Consider the following 18,989-nt stretch of genomic DNA (forward strand, 5'->3'; position numbering starts at 1 on the left):
TACTTTTACTATTAAACAAAAATTCAATATTGCTACTCCACTTTCCACTCAGAACACGAAGAAAAACAAAACCGTTTTCGTGCCTTGCGCAATAGACAGGATTTGTTTCAAGAGGAGGGCGTCCTTAATCTCATATTGGAAGCCATTGACAAAATAAACATAATTACTTCCCAAGGCTTTCTGGCTAGTTTTCTGGCTGGTGATGAGACCGGCCAGAGCTGGGATCTCATCTCCACCTACCTATATCAACTTTTGGCGGCCATTATCAAAGGCAATCACACAAATTGTGCTCAGTTTGCGAATAGCAATCGCTTGAACTGGTTGTTTTCGCGTCTTGGATCACAAGCTTCCAGTGAAGGTTCCGGCATGCTAGACGTATTACATTGTGTCCTGATCGATTCGCCAGAGGCACTGAACATGATGCGAGATGAGCACATCAAAGTGATCATATCACTGCTAGAAAAACATGGACGTGATCCTAAGGTTCTGGACGTACTTTGTTCCCTGTGCGTGGGTAACGGCGTTGCAGTTCGATCTTCGCAAAACAACATATGTGACTTTTTGTTACCCGGCAAAAATTTGCTGCTCCAAACATTGCTGGTTGATCATGTGGCAAGCATTCGCCCAAATATCTTTGTGGGACGCGTTGAAGGATCATCAATGTACCAGAAATGGTACTTTGAGGTAACAATGGATCACATTGAGCAAACAACACACATGATGCCACACCTGCGCATTGGTTGGGCCAACACTTCCGGATACGTACCGTATCCCGGTGGCGGCAAAAAATGGGGTGGTAATGGTGTTGGCGACGATCTCTATTCATTCGGATTTGATGGCGCCTATTTGTGGACGGGTGGACGTAAAACTTTAGTAGCAAATTCACTCCCTGAGGAACCGTTCATTAGAAAAGGTGATGTTGTAGGCGTGGCAATAGATTTGTCAGTACCTGTAATCACATTCACCTTCAATGGCGGCAGAGTGCGCGGATGTTTTCGGGATTTTAACCTGGATGGCATGTTCTTTCCAGTAATGAGTTGCTCGTCGAAATTAAGTTGTCGTTTTCTCTTCGGCGGCGACCATGGACGCTTAAAGTTTTCTCCGCCTATGGGCTTCTCACCCCTCGTGCAATGCCTAATGCCTCATCAGATTTTAAGTTTAGATCCTTGCTTTTATTTTGGAAATTTAAACAAGAATGTACTTGCTGGTCCCTGGCTCATTGAGGATGACACAGCTTTTGTGCCCAATCCCGTCGATACAACGGGAGTAACGTTGCCAAGTTCAGTGGACCAAATCAAGGAAAAACTAGCTGAGAACATACACGAAATGTGGGCGCTAAATAAAATTGAGGCTGGATGGGCCTGGGGCGAGCATCGTGATGACTATCAACGCATCCATCCATGTCTAACTCATTTTGAAAAGCTACCTGCTGCTGAAAAACGCTATGACAATCAATTGGCGGTGCAGACTTTAAAGTAAATGATCACAAGATAGCACTTAAATGCCAACTAATCATCTACTATGCTTTTCAGAACGATCATATCCTTGGGCTATTATATAACCATGGATAAGCCACCAGCACGCATTCGTCCGGTGCGTTTGCCAAATGAGATCTTCATGCAGGGCAATGGCTACAAGCCGGCACCGCTCGACCTAAGCGCGGTCACACTAACACCAAAGCTTGAGGAGCTGGTGGATCAGTTGGCCGAAAATACGCACAACTTGTGGGCTCGGGAACGTATTCAACAGGGCTGGACGTATGGCCTTAACGAGGACTCTGAAAATCATCGCAGCCCCCATTTGGTGCCCTACTCCAAAGTCGACGAGGCCATTAAGAAGGCAAATCGTGATACCGCATCAGAAACTGTGCGCACCTTGTTAGTCTATGGCTATATTTTGGATCCGCCAACCGGCGAAGGCACGGAAGCTCTGCTAGCTGAGGCCCAGCGGCTAAAATTCGCTGCATTCAGAACGTACCGTGTAGAACGAAACTATGCAGTCACCTCTGGCAAATGGTATTTCGAATTTGAGGTGCTAACATCAGGGCCCATGCGGGTAGGCTGGGCGCGAGCTGATTGTTATCCTGGGGCAATGCTGGGTAGCGAGGATACCAGCTGGGCTTTTGATGGCCACAATGTAAGTACTGGGCGCAAAGGCAAAAACAGAGCTGTACAATGTATTTACTATAAGCAAGGGCTTAAGGTTAACTCATGTAACTCCCGATAAGTGCATTAGATAGGCTTTAATGAGAAACCTCCATTCAAACCCCAAATGATTATAGGTAACAAAAATGCATGCCGGATCCATTGAGCACTTTGGTGTGCGCTATGAAGCTGGTGACGTCATTGGTTGTTTCATCGATGCTAAGGAGCAAACCATCAGTAAGGACTCGAGACGCACTACCAAAACGTTGATTGATTTATTAAACCCTTCGTTTTGATCGAACGCATTTCGTTTTAAAAACTTTAACTCTTCTTGTCAACTCTCTTGGTTTCTAATTCATTTTTTGTTCATTTAGCAACACTAGTACATATATTTTTTTTCATTAACAACAACAAATATGCAGAGACATCGCTAGTTAATTATCACAATATTGTGGCTGTAACGTTTAAAATGAAATTCAAATTTTTAGGAAGAGAAAGTCTATGGTGGCAACAGTGAATCTTTTGGTAAACAATGTGGACCCGGTGATATTGTCGGCGTCTTTTTAGATCTAGCCGATCACACAATTAGTAAGAATTTTATAAAAAAAAACATTTATTTTTGTTGTACAAAAAAACCCCCAAAATAAAATGTACATCCGTGCTTTTGATATCTACTAAATGTCGAGGAATGAAAATTAAAATCTTAAGGTCCCCCACTGCGATACCATAGCTAAGTATGAATAGCACCAATTGCTTATAAAGGAAATCAAAATTTAACAGGTCATAGATTTATTAACAATTTTTGGTCATTTTTATATCGTTTTTATCGACCACAGCTACCAATTTACATATCTTCCTACATCTAAATTCACACAAACAATTTTTTGTACTACAAGTACTGTATGTACATACTTGTATTTTGCATAATGTACCAATTTTAGTAGAAGCTTTGAAATAAGAAACATTTTTATACAACCTGCTGCATATTTTTTGAATGTTAACAATAGCAGCTTTTGTAGTGTTTCCGCCCTTTACTACCCGAAGCAAATCCCATGCTCTAACTACTATTTATGTTACTTTAACAAAACTAACTAACTGCCCAACTGTCGCCTAGCATTGCAAGAGGACTCGACTACCTTAGAGGAAGGTGACAACACATCAGCTCATTCAAAATGCTTTTTAATTACTGCCTGGAATTAATTTCAAACACTAATAAGATAATATTTGGCATGACAGCTTACACCTTAATCTGGGTGATATATATAGATACATATATATATACTTGTAATCAAACATATGTATGATATAACAACATGGCTTGCTTTTGATCAACCATACGAAATTAATTCAGTAACTGCAAGGCAAATTATACTTAGTTACTTACAACTTTTTCAAATATTGCAACTAACATGCACAAGTCTCATTAGAGAAGAAGAGTAGAAGGACGAATTTCACATTAACAGTTATCTTATGGAATTAATTCCACCCTAAATAGGCTTCTCATTGAACGGTGAACTGCTTATGGATGCCCTGGGAGGAGAGACAACATTTGCGGATGTTACTGCCGAGGGCGTCGGCTTTGTACCCGCCTGCACCTTAGGCGTGGGTCAAAAGGCGCGTCTTATTTATGGTCAGGATGTTGACTCTCTTAAGTTTTTCACCAGCTGTGGCTTGCAAGAGGGCTACGAACCGTTCTGTGTGTAAGTTTAATTAAAAAAAAAATCAAAAGTCTTTTTTCAGTTTGTATTTTTTCTTCAGCAATATGCGTCGACCGGTTACACATTGGTATACCAAAGATCAGCCTATTTTTGAAAACACAGAGGAAATGCCGGACTGTCGTATTGATGTCACACGCATTCCTGGCGGCGCCGACACACCGCCTCACCTCAAAATCTCCCACAATACTTTCGAGACAATGGAAAAGGCTAACTGGGAGTTCCTACGCCTTTCCTTGCCCGTAACCTGCATGAGTGAGTTTATAAGCGAGCAGGAGAAGGCCCGGCGTTGGGAAGACGTCAAAATTCGCCAATATCGCCTGATGCGTGAGGCGCAAGAAGCAGCAGCACAGCAGCAAGCACAGACCGCAGCTCATATGGATCACATGCTGAAGAGCGGCTTTAATATGAATGACATCAAAGGATTAACGCGTACTTACGACGATCATGCTGATCCAGAAGCCGAGCATACGCTGCGAGGACCTTCAAGACCGCCACGTAAGGGTTCCTTGACGCGCAACATAACATTTGAAACAGATATGACAGCTGCCTTGGATGAAATGCAACGCTCATCATCTGTGCTTGATATGAACGGTTTGGGCGAAGAGATAGATGATAAAAAGAAACGCGGTCGCAGTCCATTTAAGTTCTTCTCAAAGAAGTCTCGTGACCAAAGCCGCGAAAAAATGTCCACTAGGACTATGGATGTGCCATTGGAACGCAGAAATACTGTTGCACATGGTAGAAATGTTGTTAACCAGCAAATGACAACCAGAACGCCAACATTGCGCCTAAACAATGTGAGTAGAATATACTTTATGTAAGTGATTACGACTAAAAGAATTTCATCCATATTAGGCTGAGATACCACCCAGTCCTGTACAGCAGGGTCCAAAGCAGCTAAGTGCTCAAAATTTGGGTCAGCCACCCGTCGAGTCTTCGGGCGATGAAATGTTTGATGCCGAATGCCTCAAACTCATAAACGAATACTTCTATGGAGTGCGCATTTTCCCTGGTCAAGATCCTACCCACGTGTACGTGGGCTGGGTAACCACACAATATCACCTGCATAGTCATGAGTTTAACAAAAATAAAGTTCGCCGCGGCTCGGTCTACATTGAGGATGAATATGAAGTACCAATAGAGCGGATCGATCGTCAGAGCTGTTACGTGGTGCGCGCGGATGAACTGTTTAATGAGGTCACTCAAGATGCCTCTGGTAAGGGAGCGTCTCAGGGAATGTTTGTGGGTTGTTTTGTGGACACGGCCACTGGCATTATTCGCTTTACATGCGAGGGTAAAGATACCTCACATCGCTGGATGATGGAACCGGATTCAAAACTGTTTCCAGCCATTTTCGTTGAAGCTACTAGCAAAGAAATTCTACAAATTGAACTAGGACGGACTCCTACCACATTGCCACTGTCAGCTGCTGTTCTTCCTACCAGTGACAAGCATATCAACCCACAGTCGCCTCCACGTCTGAAGGTACAGTGCCTTCGTCCACATCAGTGGGCACGTGTTCCCAACACCTCGCTACAGGTTCATGCGCTCAAACTATCCGATATTCGCGGTTGGTCAATGCTCTGTGAAGATCCGGTCTCTATGCTGGCTTTGCACATACCCGAGGAGGATCGTTGCATTGATATTTTAGAGCTTATTGAGATGGATAAACTACTCTCGTTTCATGCGCACACTCTTACACTCTATGCTGCGCTCTGTTATCAGTCCAATTACCGTGCTGCGCATGCGCTTTGCCAACATGTTGATCAGAAACAGCTACTCTATGCCATACGTTCGGAATATATGAGCGGTCCTCTGCGCCAGGGTTTCTATGACTTACTCATAGCCCTGCATCTTGAATCACATGCCACTACAATGGAAGTTTGTAAGAATGAGTATATTACACCTTTAGGTACCGAGCTGAAGGAATTATATGCCGAGGAGGAGATGCGACACTCTTTGCGCTCGCTCGTCACAGAGTCTGTACGTCCTCAGCTGCGCATGACAGAGATCACGTAAGTGCCTTTATCACCGACAATTTCGTTTCAAACTCCCTTCATTATATAAATATTTCGACACACTTAAGGTGCAACGTTCATATTTATTGCATACAACACACATTTTTCACACATTTGGTAGCACGCCATTGCCACCCTAGTTCTCAATACGTTCATTTCGCATTTTATTTCAAATACTTTCAATCGCAATACCTGCCTGCACTGTTCCAACACTGATCCGCACTGTATGCCACACCACAACAACAACAACCAAAACAACAACACCACCCGTTCAGACCCCCTGTGATTGCAACATCTAGTATGCCAAGTGTTTCCAGTGAACCAATACCCGACATCGACCAATTGTACTCCCCGAAGTTCCCATTAGAAGTAGTCAGGGAATTCGTAATGGAGGCTTTAAAAGATGCCGTGGAAATCAATCAGGTGCATAATCGCGATCCCATCGGTTGGACCAATGAGAATTTATTTTTGTAAGTAAAATATTCTTGGTTACAGCTCAGTCACATTTAATTAACCATTACTTTAGGCCTCTCATTAAACTAACGGATCGTTTGCTTCTGGTTGGTGTGCTCACTGACGAAGACGTACAAAAGCTTTTAGTTATGGTGGACCCAGAAACTTGGGATACGACATTCGAAAGAGGTAAAAAATACATAATCAATAATAAAGATGAAATTTTAAAACTAAATTTAAATTGTTTTCTTTTTGTAGATGGCAAAGATGAACACCGTAAGGGTCTGTTAACCATGAAAATGGCCGAGGGAGCTAAACTGCAAATGTGTTATCTCTTACACCATCTCTACGATACACAGCTACGTCATCGTGTCGAGAGCATAATTGCGTTCTCCCATGATTTTGTAGGTGATCTTCAAACCGATCAGTTGCGTCGTTATATCGAGATCAAACAGTCCGATTTGCCAAGTGCTGTTGCGGCCAAAAAGACAAAAGAATTCCGTTGTCCGCCTAGAGAACAAATGAATCAGATTCTATGCTTTAAGAATCTTGAAGCTGATGATCAAGATAATTGTACGTGTGGTCTTGAGCTACGCAGTCGCTTGGGCGATTTCCACGATAGCCTTATGCAAAAGGTGTCGCTGAATGCACTACAAGAGCCAGATGGAGTCGAAAGTACTGCGGTCGAAGAGGTTAAGACGGGTCCCATAACAAAAATATATAATTTTATTAATACCGTCAAGGAACTGGAGGAAGGACCCAAAGAAGTGGAGGAGCCTGAGAAAAAAACACCCGAAGAAGTTTTCCGCAAGGTTTTGATCAAAACCATTGTCAGCTGGGCTGAAGAAACACAAATTGAAAATCCGAAATTAGTGCGTGAAATGTTCAGTCTGTTAGTGAGACAATATGATACTGTAGGTGAATTAGCGCGCGCCCTCGAGAAGACCTATGTGATCAACAATCGTGCCCGAGATGATGTTGCAGAAATGTGGGTGGGATTGAGTCAAATACGAGCTCTATTGCCTGTGCAAATGAGCCAAGAGGAAGAAGAATTGATGCGCAAAAGACTCTGGAAGCTGGTTAATAATGCCACATTCTTCCAACACCCAGACCTAATACGCATATTGCGCATACATGAAAACGTCATGGCTGTCATGATGAACACGCTGGGTCGTCGTGCCCAAGCCCAAAGTGATGCACCCACTCAAACAGAGGGAGCTGAAGGTATACCTTCGAAGGAGAAAGACACATCACACGAAATGGTTGTGGCCTGTTGTCGTTTCCTCTGCTACTTCTGCCGCACAGGCCGGCAGAATCAGAAGGCCATGTTTGATCACTTCGATTTTCTACTGGACAACGCTAATATATTATTGGCTCGGCCCAGTCTGCGTGGCTCTACTCCGCTCGATGTGGCATATTCGAGCTTGATGGAGAACACAGAATTAGCTCTGGCACTTAGGGAGCACTACCTGGAAAAAATTGCTGTTTATCTATCACGCTGCGGTCTTCAAAGCAATTCTGAACTTGTAGAAAAGGGTTATCCTGACTTGGGTTGGGATCCTGTTGAGGGTGAACGTTATTTGGACTTTTTGCGCTATTGCGTTTGGGTTAACGGCGAGAGTGTCGAAGAGAATGCCAACCTTGTCATTCGTCTTCTTATCCGTCGTCCAGAATGCTTGGGACCGGCTCTAAGAGGAGAAGGGGAAGGTCTCTTCCGTGCAATCGTTGAGGCCAACCGCATGTCAGAGCGTATCTCAGATCGTTGTAAGATGCAAGACGAAGCCGAGGGCACTATAGTCGGCCTGAATTTTACACATCCTCTACCCGAAGGTGAAGAGGATGAGGATTATATTGATACGGGCGCTGCCATTCTAAACTTCTATTGTACACTTGTGGATCTTTTGGGCAGATGTGCTCCGGATGCTACTGTCATCGAGCAGGGTAAAAACGAATCTTTGAGAGCTAGAGCTATTTTGAGATCTCTGGTGCCACTGGAAGACCTTCAGGGTGTGCTCAGTTTAAAATTTACACTTACACAAACGGCGCCTGGCGAGGAGAAGCCGAAATCGGATATGCCCTCGGGCCTATTGCCAAATAATAAGCAGAGTATTGTGCTCTTTTTGGAACGTGTGTATGGCATTGAAACGCAGGATCTGTTTTATCGCCTGCTGGAAGATGCATTTTTGCCTGATTTACGCACAGCGACTATATTGGACAAGAGTGATGGGTCTGAGAGCGATATGGCCCTGGCTATGAATCGCTACATCGGCAACTCCATATTGCCTTTATTGATTAAGCACTCTAAATTTTATAACGAGGCCGAAAACTATGCTAGTCTCTTGGATGCTACGCTGCACACGGTCTATAGGTTATCCAAGAACCGTATGCTCACCAAGGGTCAACGTGAAGCTGTATCCGATTTCTTAGTGGCGCTAACATCACAAATGCAACCTGCCATGTTATTAAAACTATTGCGCAAGTTGACTGTTGATGTTTCTAAGCTATCAGAGTACACGACGGTAGCGCTCAGGGTAAGTGCAAAGGGGTTTCTTTTCTTTCGGGGCTCTCAAGCATTTGTTTTACCTCCCCCTGCAGTTGCTCACACTTCACTTCGATCGCTGCGCAAAGTACTATGGCTCGACGCAAGGCCAAGGCTCATATGGAGCATCGTCAGACGAAGAAAAACGTCTTACAATGCTTTTGTTCTCTAACATTTTTGACTCGCTCAGCAACATGGACTATGACCCGGAGCTGTTCGGTAAGGCACTTCCGTGCCTCATTGCAATCGGCTGTGCATTGCCACCCGATTACAGTTTATCCAAGAACACAGACGAGGATTATTATGGCAGGCAAATGGGCGCACCAGATCAGCCACAATATGTGCCCTGCCCCATCGATACGACTAATGTTCATTTGGATAATGATCTAAATTCCCTAGTGCATAAGTTTAGTGAACATTACCATGATGCTTGGGCCAGTCGTCGCTTGGAAGGTGGCTGGACATATGGTGAAATACGGTCCGATAACGATCGTAAACATCCACGCTTGAAGCCCTGCAATATGCTCAGTGAATATGTACGTAGTTAATATACATGTTTTAGGTTCCAGATCGCTCGCACAGTTTTTGTGATCAGCCAACTTACCGGTTAGGTAATTAAAATATTTCCACGAGATTAATTTTTATCTATGAATAGGAACGCGAGCGCTATCGTGATCCAGTTCGTGAGTGCCTCAAGGGACTGCTAGCAATTGGTTGGACAGTGGAGCACCAGGAAATGGATGTGCCACTAAATCATCGAGGATCTACACGTCGTCAGTCGAAGCCTCAAATTGTACGTACATGTCCTTTCGTTCAGCTAACCTTTCGAATATTTCAAACTATGCTAAAAATTCTTGTTCATTTCTTTCAATGACTGATGGAAACGCCCATTAAAACAATTGGCCAAAATACTTGCAAAAACCTTTCCAAATCAAATCCATTTCCCACTCGCCGCTTGCCTTAAATCAAATAGAATGATTTTCAGAACGAGGGCAATCCATTCAACTATAACCCTCATCCCGTCGATATGAGCAATCTGACGCTGAGCAGGGAGATGCAAAATATGGCTGAACGTTTGGCAGAAAATTCTCACGACATTTGGGCGAAGAAAAAGAACGAGGAACTTAATGGATGTGGCGGTGTCATACATCCCCAACTGGTTCCATATGATCTGCTAACTGATAAGGAGAAAAAGAAGGATCGCGAGCGCTCACAGGAGTTCTTGAAATACATGCAGTATCAGGGATACAAGTTGCACAAGTGAGTATAAAATGGAAATACATAGAGCATACATATTTATTAAATTATACATTTGTAGACCATCCAAAGGTGGTGCCGTTGAAGAGGGTGGCGCCACACAAGCTGCCGTTGAGCTGCGATTCTCGTATTCGTTGCTTGAAAAACTCATACAATATCTGGATCGAGCTACGATTAACATGAAGTTGCTTAAGCCTTCGACCACCTTCAGCCGTCGCACCTCATTCAAAACCGCTTCCCGTGATATTAAGTTCTTCTCTAAAGTGGTACTGCCACTCATGGAAAAATATTTCTCCACACATCGCAATTACTTCATAGCCATTGCCACGGCTACGAACAACATAGGCGCAGCCTCATTAAAGGAAAAAGAAATGGTGGCTTCCATATTTTGCAAATTAGCAGCCCTATTACGTAACCGTCTGAGTGCCTTTGGACCTGATGTGCGTATAACCGTACGTTGCTTACAGGTGCTCGTCAAAGGCATCGACGCCAGGACACTAACCAAAAATTGTCCAGAATTTATACGCACATCGATGTTGACGTTCTTTAATCAAACATCTGATGACTTAGGTAATACAATATTGAACTTGCAAGATGGAAAGTACAGTCACTTACGTGGCACCCATTTAAAAACCTCGACATCTCTGGGCTATGTCAATCAGGTGGTGCTGCCGGTGCTGACGGCCATGTTTGATCATTTGGCTTCTTGCGATTATGGAAGCGATTTATTGCTAGACGAAATTCAGGTGGCATCATACAAAATACTTGCTGCTCTCTATCATCTGGGGACGGACGCAACCTTAACCCACGAACGAAAGTATCTGAAAACGGAAATTGAACGTCACCGACCAGCATTGGGCTCATGCCTAGGCGCTTACAGCAGTTGCTTTCCTGTAGCCTTTCTAGAGCCGCATCTAAACAAGCATAATCAGTATTCTCTACTGAATCGTATTGCCGACCATTCGCTCGAGGCGCAAGACATTATGGTAAAAATGGAAAGTTGCATGCCGAATTTGGAGACCATACTGAGCGAAGTCGATCAATTCGTTGAGTCAGAAAAAACGTATAACGACGCACCTCACATTATTGATGTTATATTGCCCTTGCTATGCGCCTATCTTCCGTTCTGGTGGTCTCAGGGGCCCGATAACGTCAGTCCCACCAGTGGCAACCATGTGACAATGGTGACTGCAGATCACATGAACTCATTGCTGCGCAATGTTCTGAAAATGATTAAGAAGAACATTGGCAACGACAATGCTCCCTGGATGACACGTATTGCGGCTTGCACCCAACAAATTATTATTAATACCTCTGAAGAGCTGCTCAAGGATCCATTTTTGCCGCTGGCCGAGCGCGTTAAGAAACGCACCGATAACATGATGCACAAGGAGGAAAGCATGAGAGGCTTCATCAAATCGGCCACCGACGATACATCGCAGGTGGAGACCCAACTGCAGGAGGATTGGAATTTGCTTGTTCGCGACATTTATTCCTTCTATCCCTTGTTGATCAAGTACGTGGACTTGCAGCGTAATCACTGGCTCAAGGACAATATACCAGAGGCGGAAGAGCTGTACAATCACGTTGCCGAAATATTTAATATTTGGTCCAAGAGTCAATATTTCTTGAAGGAAGAGCAGAACTTTATATCTGCCAATGAAATAGATAATATGGCATTGATAATGCCAACAGCGACGCGCCGCTCGGCCATCACGGAAGGCGTACCGGTGGTGGGTGGTAAAGTGAAGAAGAAAAAGAAGAATCGCGATAAGAAACGTGATAAGGACAAGGAGGTACAGGCCAGTCTTATGGTTGCCTGCTTGAAACGCTTACTGCCTGTTGGCCTGAATTTGTTTGCGGGTCGAGAGCAGGAACTGGTGCAGCATTGCAAGGATCGGTATCTCAAAAAAATGCCCGAATATGACGTCATAGAGTTTGCAAGAAATCAGTTAACATTGCCAGATAAGCTAGATCCATCCGATGAAATGTCCTGGCAGCATTATCTATACTCAAAGCTTGGCAAAACCGAAGAGCCTGTGCCGGACTTGGCTTTGGAGAAAGCCAGCGTCAATTCGAACGAAAAGGGGAAAGACAAGACGCAGGAGACTGTTGATCGCATTGTTGCTATGGCCAAAGTCCTTTTCGGCTTACATATGGTAAGTATGGTCTGCCACAATACAAGAAACAATTACGTGCGAGGGTGATATGATAAGTTCCAGAACCATGTACATATAATTTCGTTTAATTTTTTTAAAAGAACTTATCATGCCAATCTCATACTTACAGTCGTATACTCAATCATACAACTTAGTTACAATCTAGACTAAGATAAAGAAATATTTGAATACGATATAATTATACTACTATTGTAACTGTTCAGTAATGCTCACCTATTGGAATATAATCTCTTTGAAAATATGATACCAAATTACATCATAGAAAAACTCTCTACATCAATTGAAAATTTACTATTTTATAACTATGCGCATTTTAATTTTTCTTTTCCTTTTTTAAAACATTATCGCCACATCCAACGTACTACAATACTACATCACAATCTGTCATTCCTACGATTTTTGACTGAACGCTGACCAACATCTATGAACCCAACAATTACAGATCGACCATCCACAACAGCAAAGCAAAAATGTCTACAGGAGCGTTGTGTCGATACAGAGGAAGCGTGCCGTAATCGCATGTTTCCGTCAAACATCTCTACATTCTCTACCCAGGTTTTTACCCGAAGAATAACATACTTACTTATATGTTCGAAAATAGACAGAAAGACTCAGACGTGTTCTGTTTATTTGAGCTAATATTTTACACACTCATATCCCTAACTTCTTTCGTCCAGTTTATTTTCATTAATTAATTAAATAATCTACTAAAAAGATCAACATACTAACATCCATATAAGTAATGGGTAAATGTAGCACTACTAAAACCATTAAAATACCATCTATATTATTGTATATTTTTATGCTCTTGCTTGCTTCCATACTCGTTCGCTCGCTCGCTCGCTCGTTCGCTCCATGTAGGCAGCCGGCGCCAAGAACAGGGCCAAACGCTGGGGCTCTAAAATTTCGGTGGCACGTCGCCAGGCAGTTATATCAAGCTTACGCGCCAAGCATCTATATCGCATGAGCAGGTGGTAGTCCATTCCAGTAAAATAATGAAAAGACACACCCGTTCAAAACTCTAAATAAGAGAAAACAAGAAACACACATAATATTTATCAACTTATAGCTTTTAATTTAATTGATTCCTTACCCGTCGTTCTTTTTGGTGTGTAACAAAACTAACTCAACAGTCTAATCGCATGTTGTCAACAGCTTCAACTGTTGCGTTAGTTTCGCACTCCTTATTATGGATAACAAATGACTGATCCCGTAAAATATGTTTCGCAGACATCGTGCTTGCAACATATTTGCACGCAGCTACTATGAGCAGTGGCTGCAGGAGGAAAATGTTGGCCAGGAGATAATGATTGAGGATCTAACGCAAACATTCGAGGAATCTGAAAAGTCCAAGAAGGATGAGGAGGAAACCGAAGGAAAATCCGATCCTTTGACTCAACTGGTCACCACATTCTGTCGCGGTGCAATGACGGAGCGTAGTGGTGCTCTACAAGAGGATTTGCTGTACATGTCCTATGCACAAATTGCAGCCAAGTCTTGTGGCGAGGAAGAGGAGGAAGGTGGTGATGAGGAGGGTGGTGAGGGTGGCGAAGAGGGCGAGGGCACCAGCATTCACGTAAGTGCGGGTGGCCAACAATTAAAAATCATAATAATAAACTTATTAATCACTCTCGATTCTAACATGCTTACCCATATTTAAAATCAAGTGTCGTATCTCTAAGTTAATGGTAAATAGAAACAATACATTTCTAAGTTATTCCATCAGGTATCAAGTAGAGGTAGAAAGCCACACTTGCTAATTATAAATAAATGTAAATGTATGAAATGAACTCCCGCATTTTTGGTACAAAATGAATACGAACACATCTTTAGAAATTTTATTTCTTGACTCAACAAACCGTAAGAAAAATACATTTGCCCTGTATTAGGCGGTTGTCTTACTAAAAAAACAACAAAAATTTAAATGTATAGCATGTGGTTTTTGAAATATTTTTTAATTATTTCTCTAAAAGTAAGGATTATACGATAGTAAAAATTGACTCAAATTTCGCCCTCGTCGAAATAAATGATTCATTAATTATCCATTCAAAGTAATCGTACTAATACGAGTATAAATTTGAAGGTAATGTAACAATATGTAACCTAAGCTACTAGGCCGCTAAAAAAAAGGGAGACATGTAATATAATAGCCTCTTCCCATTAGGAACAAGAAATGGAGAAACAGAAGCTACTTTTCCATCAAGCCCGTCTCTCCAATCGTGGCGTTGCTGAAATGGTGCTGTTGCACATTTCCGCCTCCAAAGGTATACCTTCGGAGATGGTAATGACAACACTCAATTTGGGCATTGCCATATTACGGGGCGGTAATATTGACATTCAAATGGGAATGTTGAACCATTTAAAGGAGAAAAAGGACGTGGGTTTCTTTACATCGATTGCCGGACTCATGAACTCGTGCAGCGTACTTGACTTGGATGCGTTCGAACGTAACACCAAAGCAGAGGGTAAGTGGGCATGTCTAGACAGAATAGTGTAATACGAAGAAACCATGTGTGTCCTGCTTATAATTTCTGGGCCTTTTTAACTTTATGTTGCCATGCCACCACGACCGCGACCACTTCACGCCTTATTTTAAGTTCATATCTTGATTTGTCTTTCCATCCAACTACTCCCCCTAAAATACACACACCCGCATGCCATCACCATCCGTATGCCATCCCGTATCTACTTGTTTCCTGCTATCGTTGTCAAAATCAAAAACAATTTTGCAACAACACAACAAAGAGTATATTCCAAGTGCGGGTGCAGGTCTGGGTGTTGGCTCCGAAGGCGCAGCGGGTGAGAAGAATATGCACGATGCCGAGTTCACGTGTGCTCTGTTCCGATTCATCCAACTAACCTGTGAAGGTCACAATCTGGGTAAGCGATACCCACATAAAATTGTATAAACTTAATCAGAAGAGCTTTGTTCCCCGCTCAGAATGGCAGAACTATTTGCGAACCCAGGCCGGAAATACCACCACAGTCAATGTGGTCATCTGTACTGTGGACTATTTGCTGCGACTACAGGAATCTATAATGGACTTTTATTGGCATTACTCCAGCAAAGAGATCATAGATCCCGCTGGCAAAGCAAACTTTTTCAAGGCCATTGGCGTGGCTAGTCAAGTCTTTAACACACTTACTGAGGTCATACAGGGTCCATGTACACTGAATCAACAGGCATTGGCTCATTCCAGATTATGGGATGCCGTAGGAGGCTTTCTTTTCCTGTTTTCGCATATGCAAGATAAGCTTTCAAAACACTCGAGCCAGGTGGATTTGTTGAAGGAGCTATTAAATTTGCAAAAGGACATGATTACCATGATGTTATCCATGCTGGAGGGCAATGTCGTCAACGGTAAGTCCAAAAAAAATAATTAGTTCCCAGCAAATCTTAAAAATTGTGTTCCACAGGAACCATTGGCAAGCAAATGGTTGATACTCTAGTGGAATCTGCAAGCAATGTGGAACTAATCCTGAAGTACTTCGACATGTTCCTGAAACTGGCCGATCTTGTTGAGTCTCCAAGCTTCCATGAAATCGACATTAAAAATGAGGGCTGGGTTACGCCCAAAGATTTCAGAGACAAAATGGAGCAATCCAAGAACTACACACCGTATGTATACTTGTACTACAATAACACAAATGAGTTGATTTGTTACTTTTCCTTTATAGGGAAGAAATGGATTTCCTTTTGGCTTGTTGCGAACGCAATCATGAAGGCAAAATTGATTACGGCGCCTTTGTGGACCGTTTCCATGAGCCATCAAAGGAGATCGGTTTCAACTTGGCCGTTCTTCTTACCAATTTGAGTGAGCATATGCCTAATGAGCCGCGCTTGGCACGTTTCCTGGAAACCGCTGGCTCGGTGCTCAACTATTTCGAGCCGTTCCTTGGACGCATTGAAATTCTGGGTAGCTCGAAACGCATCGAACGTGTTTACTTCGAGATCAAGGACTCAAACATTGAGCAATGGGAGAAACCTCAGATTCGCGAATCGAAACGTGCTTTCTTCTATTCCATTGTGACCGAAGGTGATAAGGAGAAACTTGAGGCCTTTGTCAATTTCTGCGAGGATGCCATTTTTGAAATGACACATGCTTCGGGCCTAATGGCCACTGACGATGGTGGTAGCAATGTTAAGCGTGATACTGCCTACAGTTCTTATATGAGTGAAGAAGAGGAGGAACGTGCTGCCCGGGATCCCATTAGACGCACAATAACCGCCGTTAAGGAGGGTCTGAAATTCGGCGTTCATATGCTCAGTCCATCGAACATAAAGCATCAGATAGGAGTTATGCAAACCAAATCTGTACCCGAACTCATAATAGGGTTCTTTAAAATTATATTCTATATGTTCTACTATACTGGCTATGCGCACTTCTGTGTAGTGCGCTACATCTTTGGAATACTGTTGAATCTCATGCGCGGTCCAGCACCAGAACAGGAGGAGGAGCCCGTTGTAGAGGAGGAAACATTTGGACGAGCACTACCACCGCTGCCTCTGGAAGAACCGCCAGGCACTGTTCAAGCATTTGGTCTAGACATGACCAAAGAGGAGAATGGCATGTATAAGGTGGTCGTTCATGAATCACCGGCTGGCAGTGCTAATTCATCCATGGAGGAAGCTGAATCTAGTCCAGAGGACGCCGCTGCTGCTTCTGGTGAGCTCATTGAAGGAGAACCACATCAGGAGCCCGTATCAATAGTCGATATGCTCGGAGGAGAAGCAGCAAAGAAGGCAGCCCAAGAGCGTCAAGAGGCACAAAAGGCTCAAGAGGCAGCTATGGCTTCGATTGAAGCGGAGGCCAAGAAATCGTCGGCAGCACCACAAGAAACACCTGCTGTCAACCAGATTGACTTCTCCCAGTACACACATCGCGCCGTCAGTTTCTTAGCCCGAAACTTTTACAACCTAAAATATGTGGCTTTAGTCCTAGCCTTCAGCATAAATTTCATGCTGCTCTTTTACAAGGTAACCTCATTGGCGGAGGAAGGCGAAAGCTCTGGCGAGGAGGAATTGATATTGGGATCTGGCTCTGGTGGTGGCGCTGATGTTGCAGGCTCTGGCCTAGGCGGCTCTGGTGATGGCGGCTCCGGCGATGGTGAAATGGACGAGGATGATATTCCGGAACTGGTGCATGTCGATGAGGACTTCTTCTATATGGCACACGTTATACGCATTGCCGCTTTGTTGCATTCTCTTGTCTCTTTAGCCATGCTGATTGCATACTATCATCTAAAGGTTCCATTAGCGATATTCAAACGCGAGAAAGAAATTGCACGTCGTTTGGAATTCGATGGTCTCTTTATTGCGGAGCAGCCAGAAGATGATGACTTTAAATCGCATTGGGATAAACTTGTCATATCGGCCAAAAGTTTTCCCGTCAACTATTGGGACAAGTTTGTTAAGAAGAAGGTGCGCCAAAAGTATAGCGAAACCTATGACTTTGACTCCATCTCAAATCTGTTGGGCATGGAGAAGAGTGCCTTCACGGCACAAGAAAGCGAAGAGACGGGCATATTAAAGTACATAATGAACATTGATTGGCGCTATCAGGTGTGGAAGGCAGGCGTTACATTCACGGACAACGCTTTCCTCTACTCGCTCTGGTACTTCTCCTTCTCTGTGATGGGCAACTTCAATAACTTCTTCTTTGCCGCCCACTTACTCGATGTTGCCGTTGGCTTCAAAACCCTGCGCACCATCCTCCAGTCTGTGACACACAACGGCAAACAACTAGTTCTGACGGTCATGCTGCTCACAATTATAGTATACATATACACGGTTATTGCTTTCAACTTCTTCCGGAAGTTCTACATACAAGAGGAGGACGAGGAAGTCGACAAAAAGTGCCATGACATGTTGACGTGCTTCGTATTCCATTTGTACAAAGGTGTGCGGGCAGGCGGCGGCATTGGCGATGAAATTGGCGATCCGGATGGAGATGACTACGAGGTCTATCGCATCATCTTTGACATCACATTCTTCTTCTTCGTTATTATTATCCTGCTGGCCATTATTCAAGGTTTGATTATTGACGCTTTCGGTGAGCTGCGTGATCAACTGGAATCGGTGAAGGATAACATGGAATCGAATTGCTTTATTTGCGGCATGGGAAAAGACTTTTTCGATATAGTACCGCATGGATTTGATACGCATGTACAGAAGGAGCACAATTTGGCCAATTATATGTTCTTCCTGATGCATTTGATTAATAAGCCGGACACAGAGTATACCGGCCAAGAAACGTATGTTTGGAATATGTATCAGCAGCGTAGCTGGGACTTCTTCCCGGTTGGTGATTGCTTCCGTAAGCAATATGAAGACGAGCTATCTGGCGGCGGTGGTGGAGGCTAGGCCGGTCAGGCAAGCATTTTTTAATAGATCGGTCTTTGGGCAGTTTTGAAAACATCGATAATCATCAAGTGCCAGCATCAAGTGCTTATACATTTTTAATTATCTTGACGTTTTCCTAGTCAATTTTTTAAACGTAATTTTAGTATGTATATTTACACAAACATACATATATATGTACGTACACCTAACTATATATGTATGTATGCCGAATTGTACTTAATATGACAATGAATTTGATTTTAAATAAAGCGATTTATTTTTACCTAAAGCAAATGTATGTATTTTTTACTATCATCAAATATTCATTTCGAAATCG

The 18,989-nt window shown here is 43.2% G+C and overlaps 1 protein-coding gene across 17 annotated transcripts in view; it reads left to right on the forward strand.

Moving 5' to 3' along the window:
• Nucleotides 1-18,921, forward strand: part of LOC115619985 (ryanodine receptor) — a 28,729-nt gene extending 9,808 nt beyond the window's left edge. For 2 of the 17 annotated variants that reach the window (XM_030513030.1, XM_030513032.1), the window contains 20 exons: nt 53-1,475; nt 1,533-2,136; nt 2,633-2,732; nt 3,640-3,844; nt 3,903-4,659; nt 4,718-5,877; nt 6,156-6,350; nt 6,407-6,522; nt 6,592-8,864; nt 8,929-9,408; nt 9,528-9,665; nt 9,846-10,132; nt 10,191-12,288; nt 12,752-12,864; nt 13,540-13,885; nt 14,474-14,774; nt 15,079-15,189; nt 15,251-15,670; nt 15,727-15,928; nt 15,988-18,673. In XM_030513030.1, coding sequence (XP_030368890.1) covers nt 53-1,475; nt 1,533-2,136; nt 2,633-2,732; nt 3,640-3,844; nt 3,903-4,659; nt 4,718-5,877; nt 6,156-6,350; nt 6,407-6,522; nt 6,592-8,864; nt 8,929-9,408; nt 9,528-9,665; nt 9,846-10,132; nt 10,191-12,288; nt 12,752-12,864; nt 13,540-13,885; nt 14,474-14,774; nt 15,079-15,189; nt 15,251-15,670; nt 15,727-15,928; nt 15,988-18,673 — 14,015 coding nt within the window. Of the gene's footprint in view, nt 1-52; nt 1,476-1,532; nt 2,137-2,281; nt 2,382-2,632; nt 2,733-3,639; nt 3,845-3,902; nt 4,660-4,717; nt 5,878-6,155; nt 6,351-6,406; nt 6,523-6,591; nt 8,865-8,928; nt 9,502-9,527; nt 9,666-9,845; nt 10,133-10,190; nt 12,289-12,751; nt 12,865-13,170; nt 13,281-13,539; nt 13,886-14,473; nt 14,775-15,078; nt 15,190-15,250; nt 15,671-15,726; nt 15,929-15,987 lie in introns of those variants that run through there. The other 15 variants (XM_030513043.1, XM_030513044.1, XM_030513040.1 and 12 more) reach the window with 13 other exon arrangements.
• The last annotated feature ends 68 nt before the right edge of the window (nt 18,922-18,989 follow it).

This window comes from Scaptodrosophila lebanonensis, unplaced genomic scaffold, assembly GCF_003285725.1.
Source record: "Scaptodrosophila lebanonensis strain 11010-0011.00,11010-0021.00 unplaced genomic scaffold, SlebRS2 tig00000001-arrow-pilon, whole genome shotgun sequence".
NCBI classification, from domain to species: Eukaryota; Metazoa; Arthropoda; class Insecta; order Diptera; family Drosophilidae; genus Scaptodrosophila; species Scaptodrosophila lebanonensis.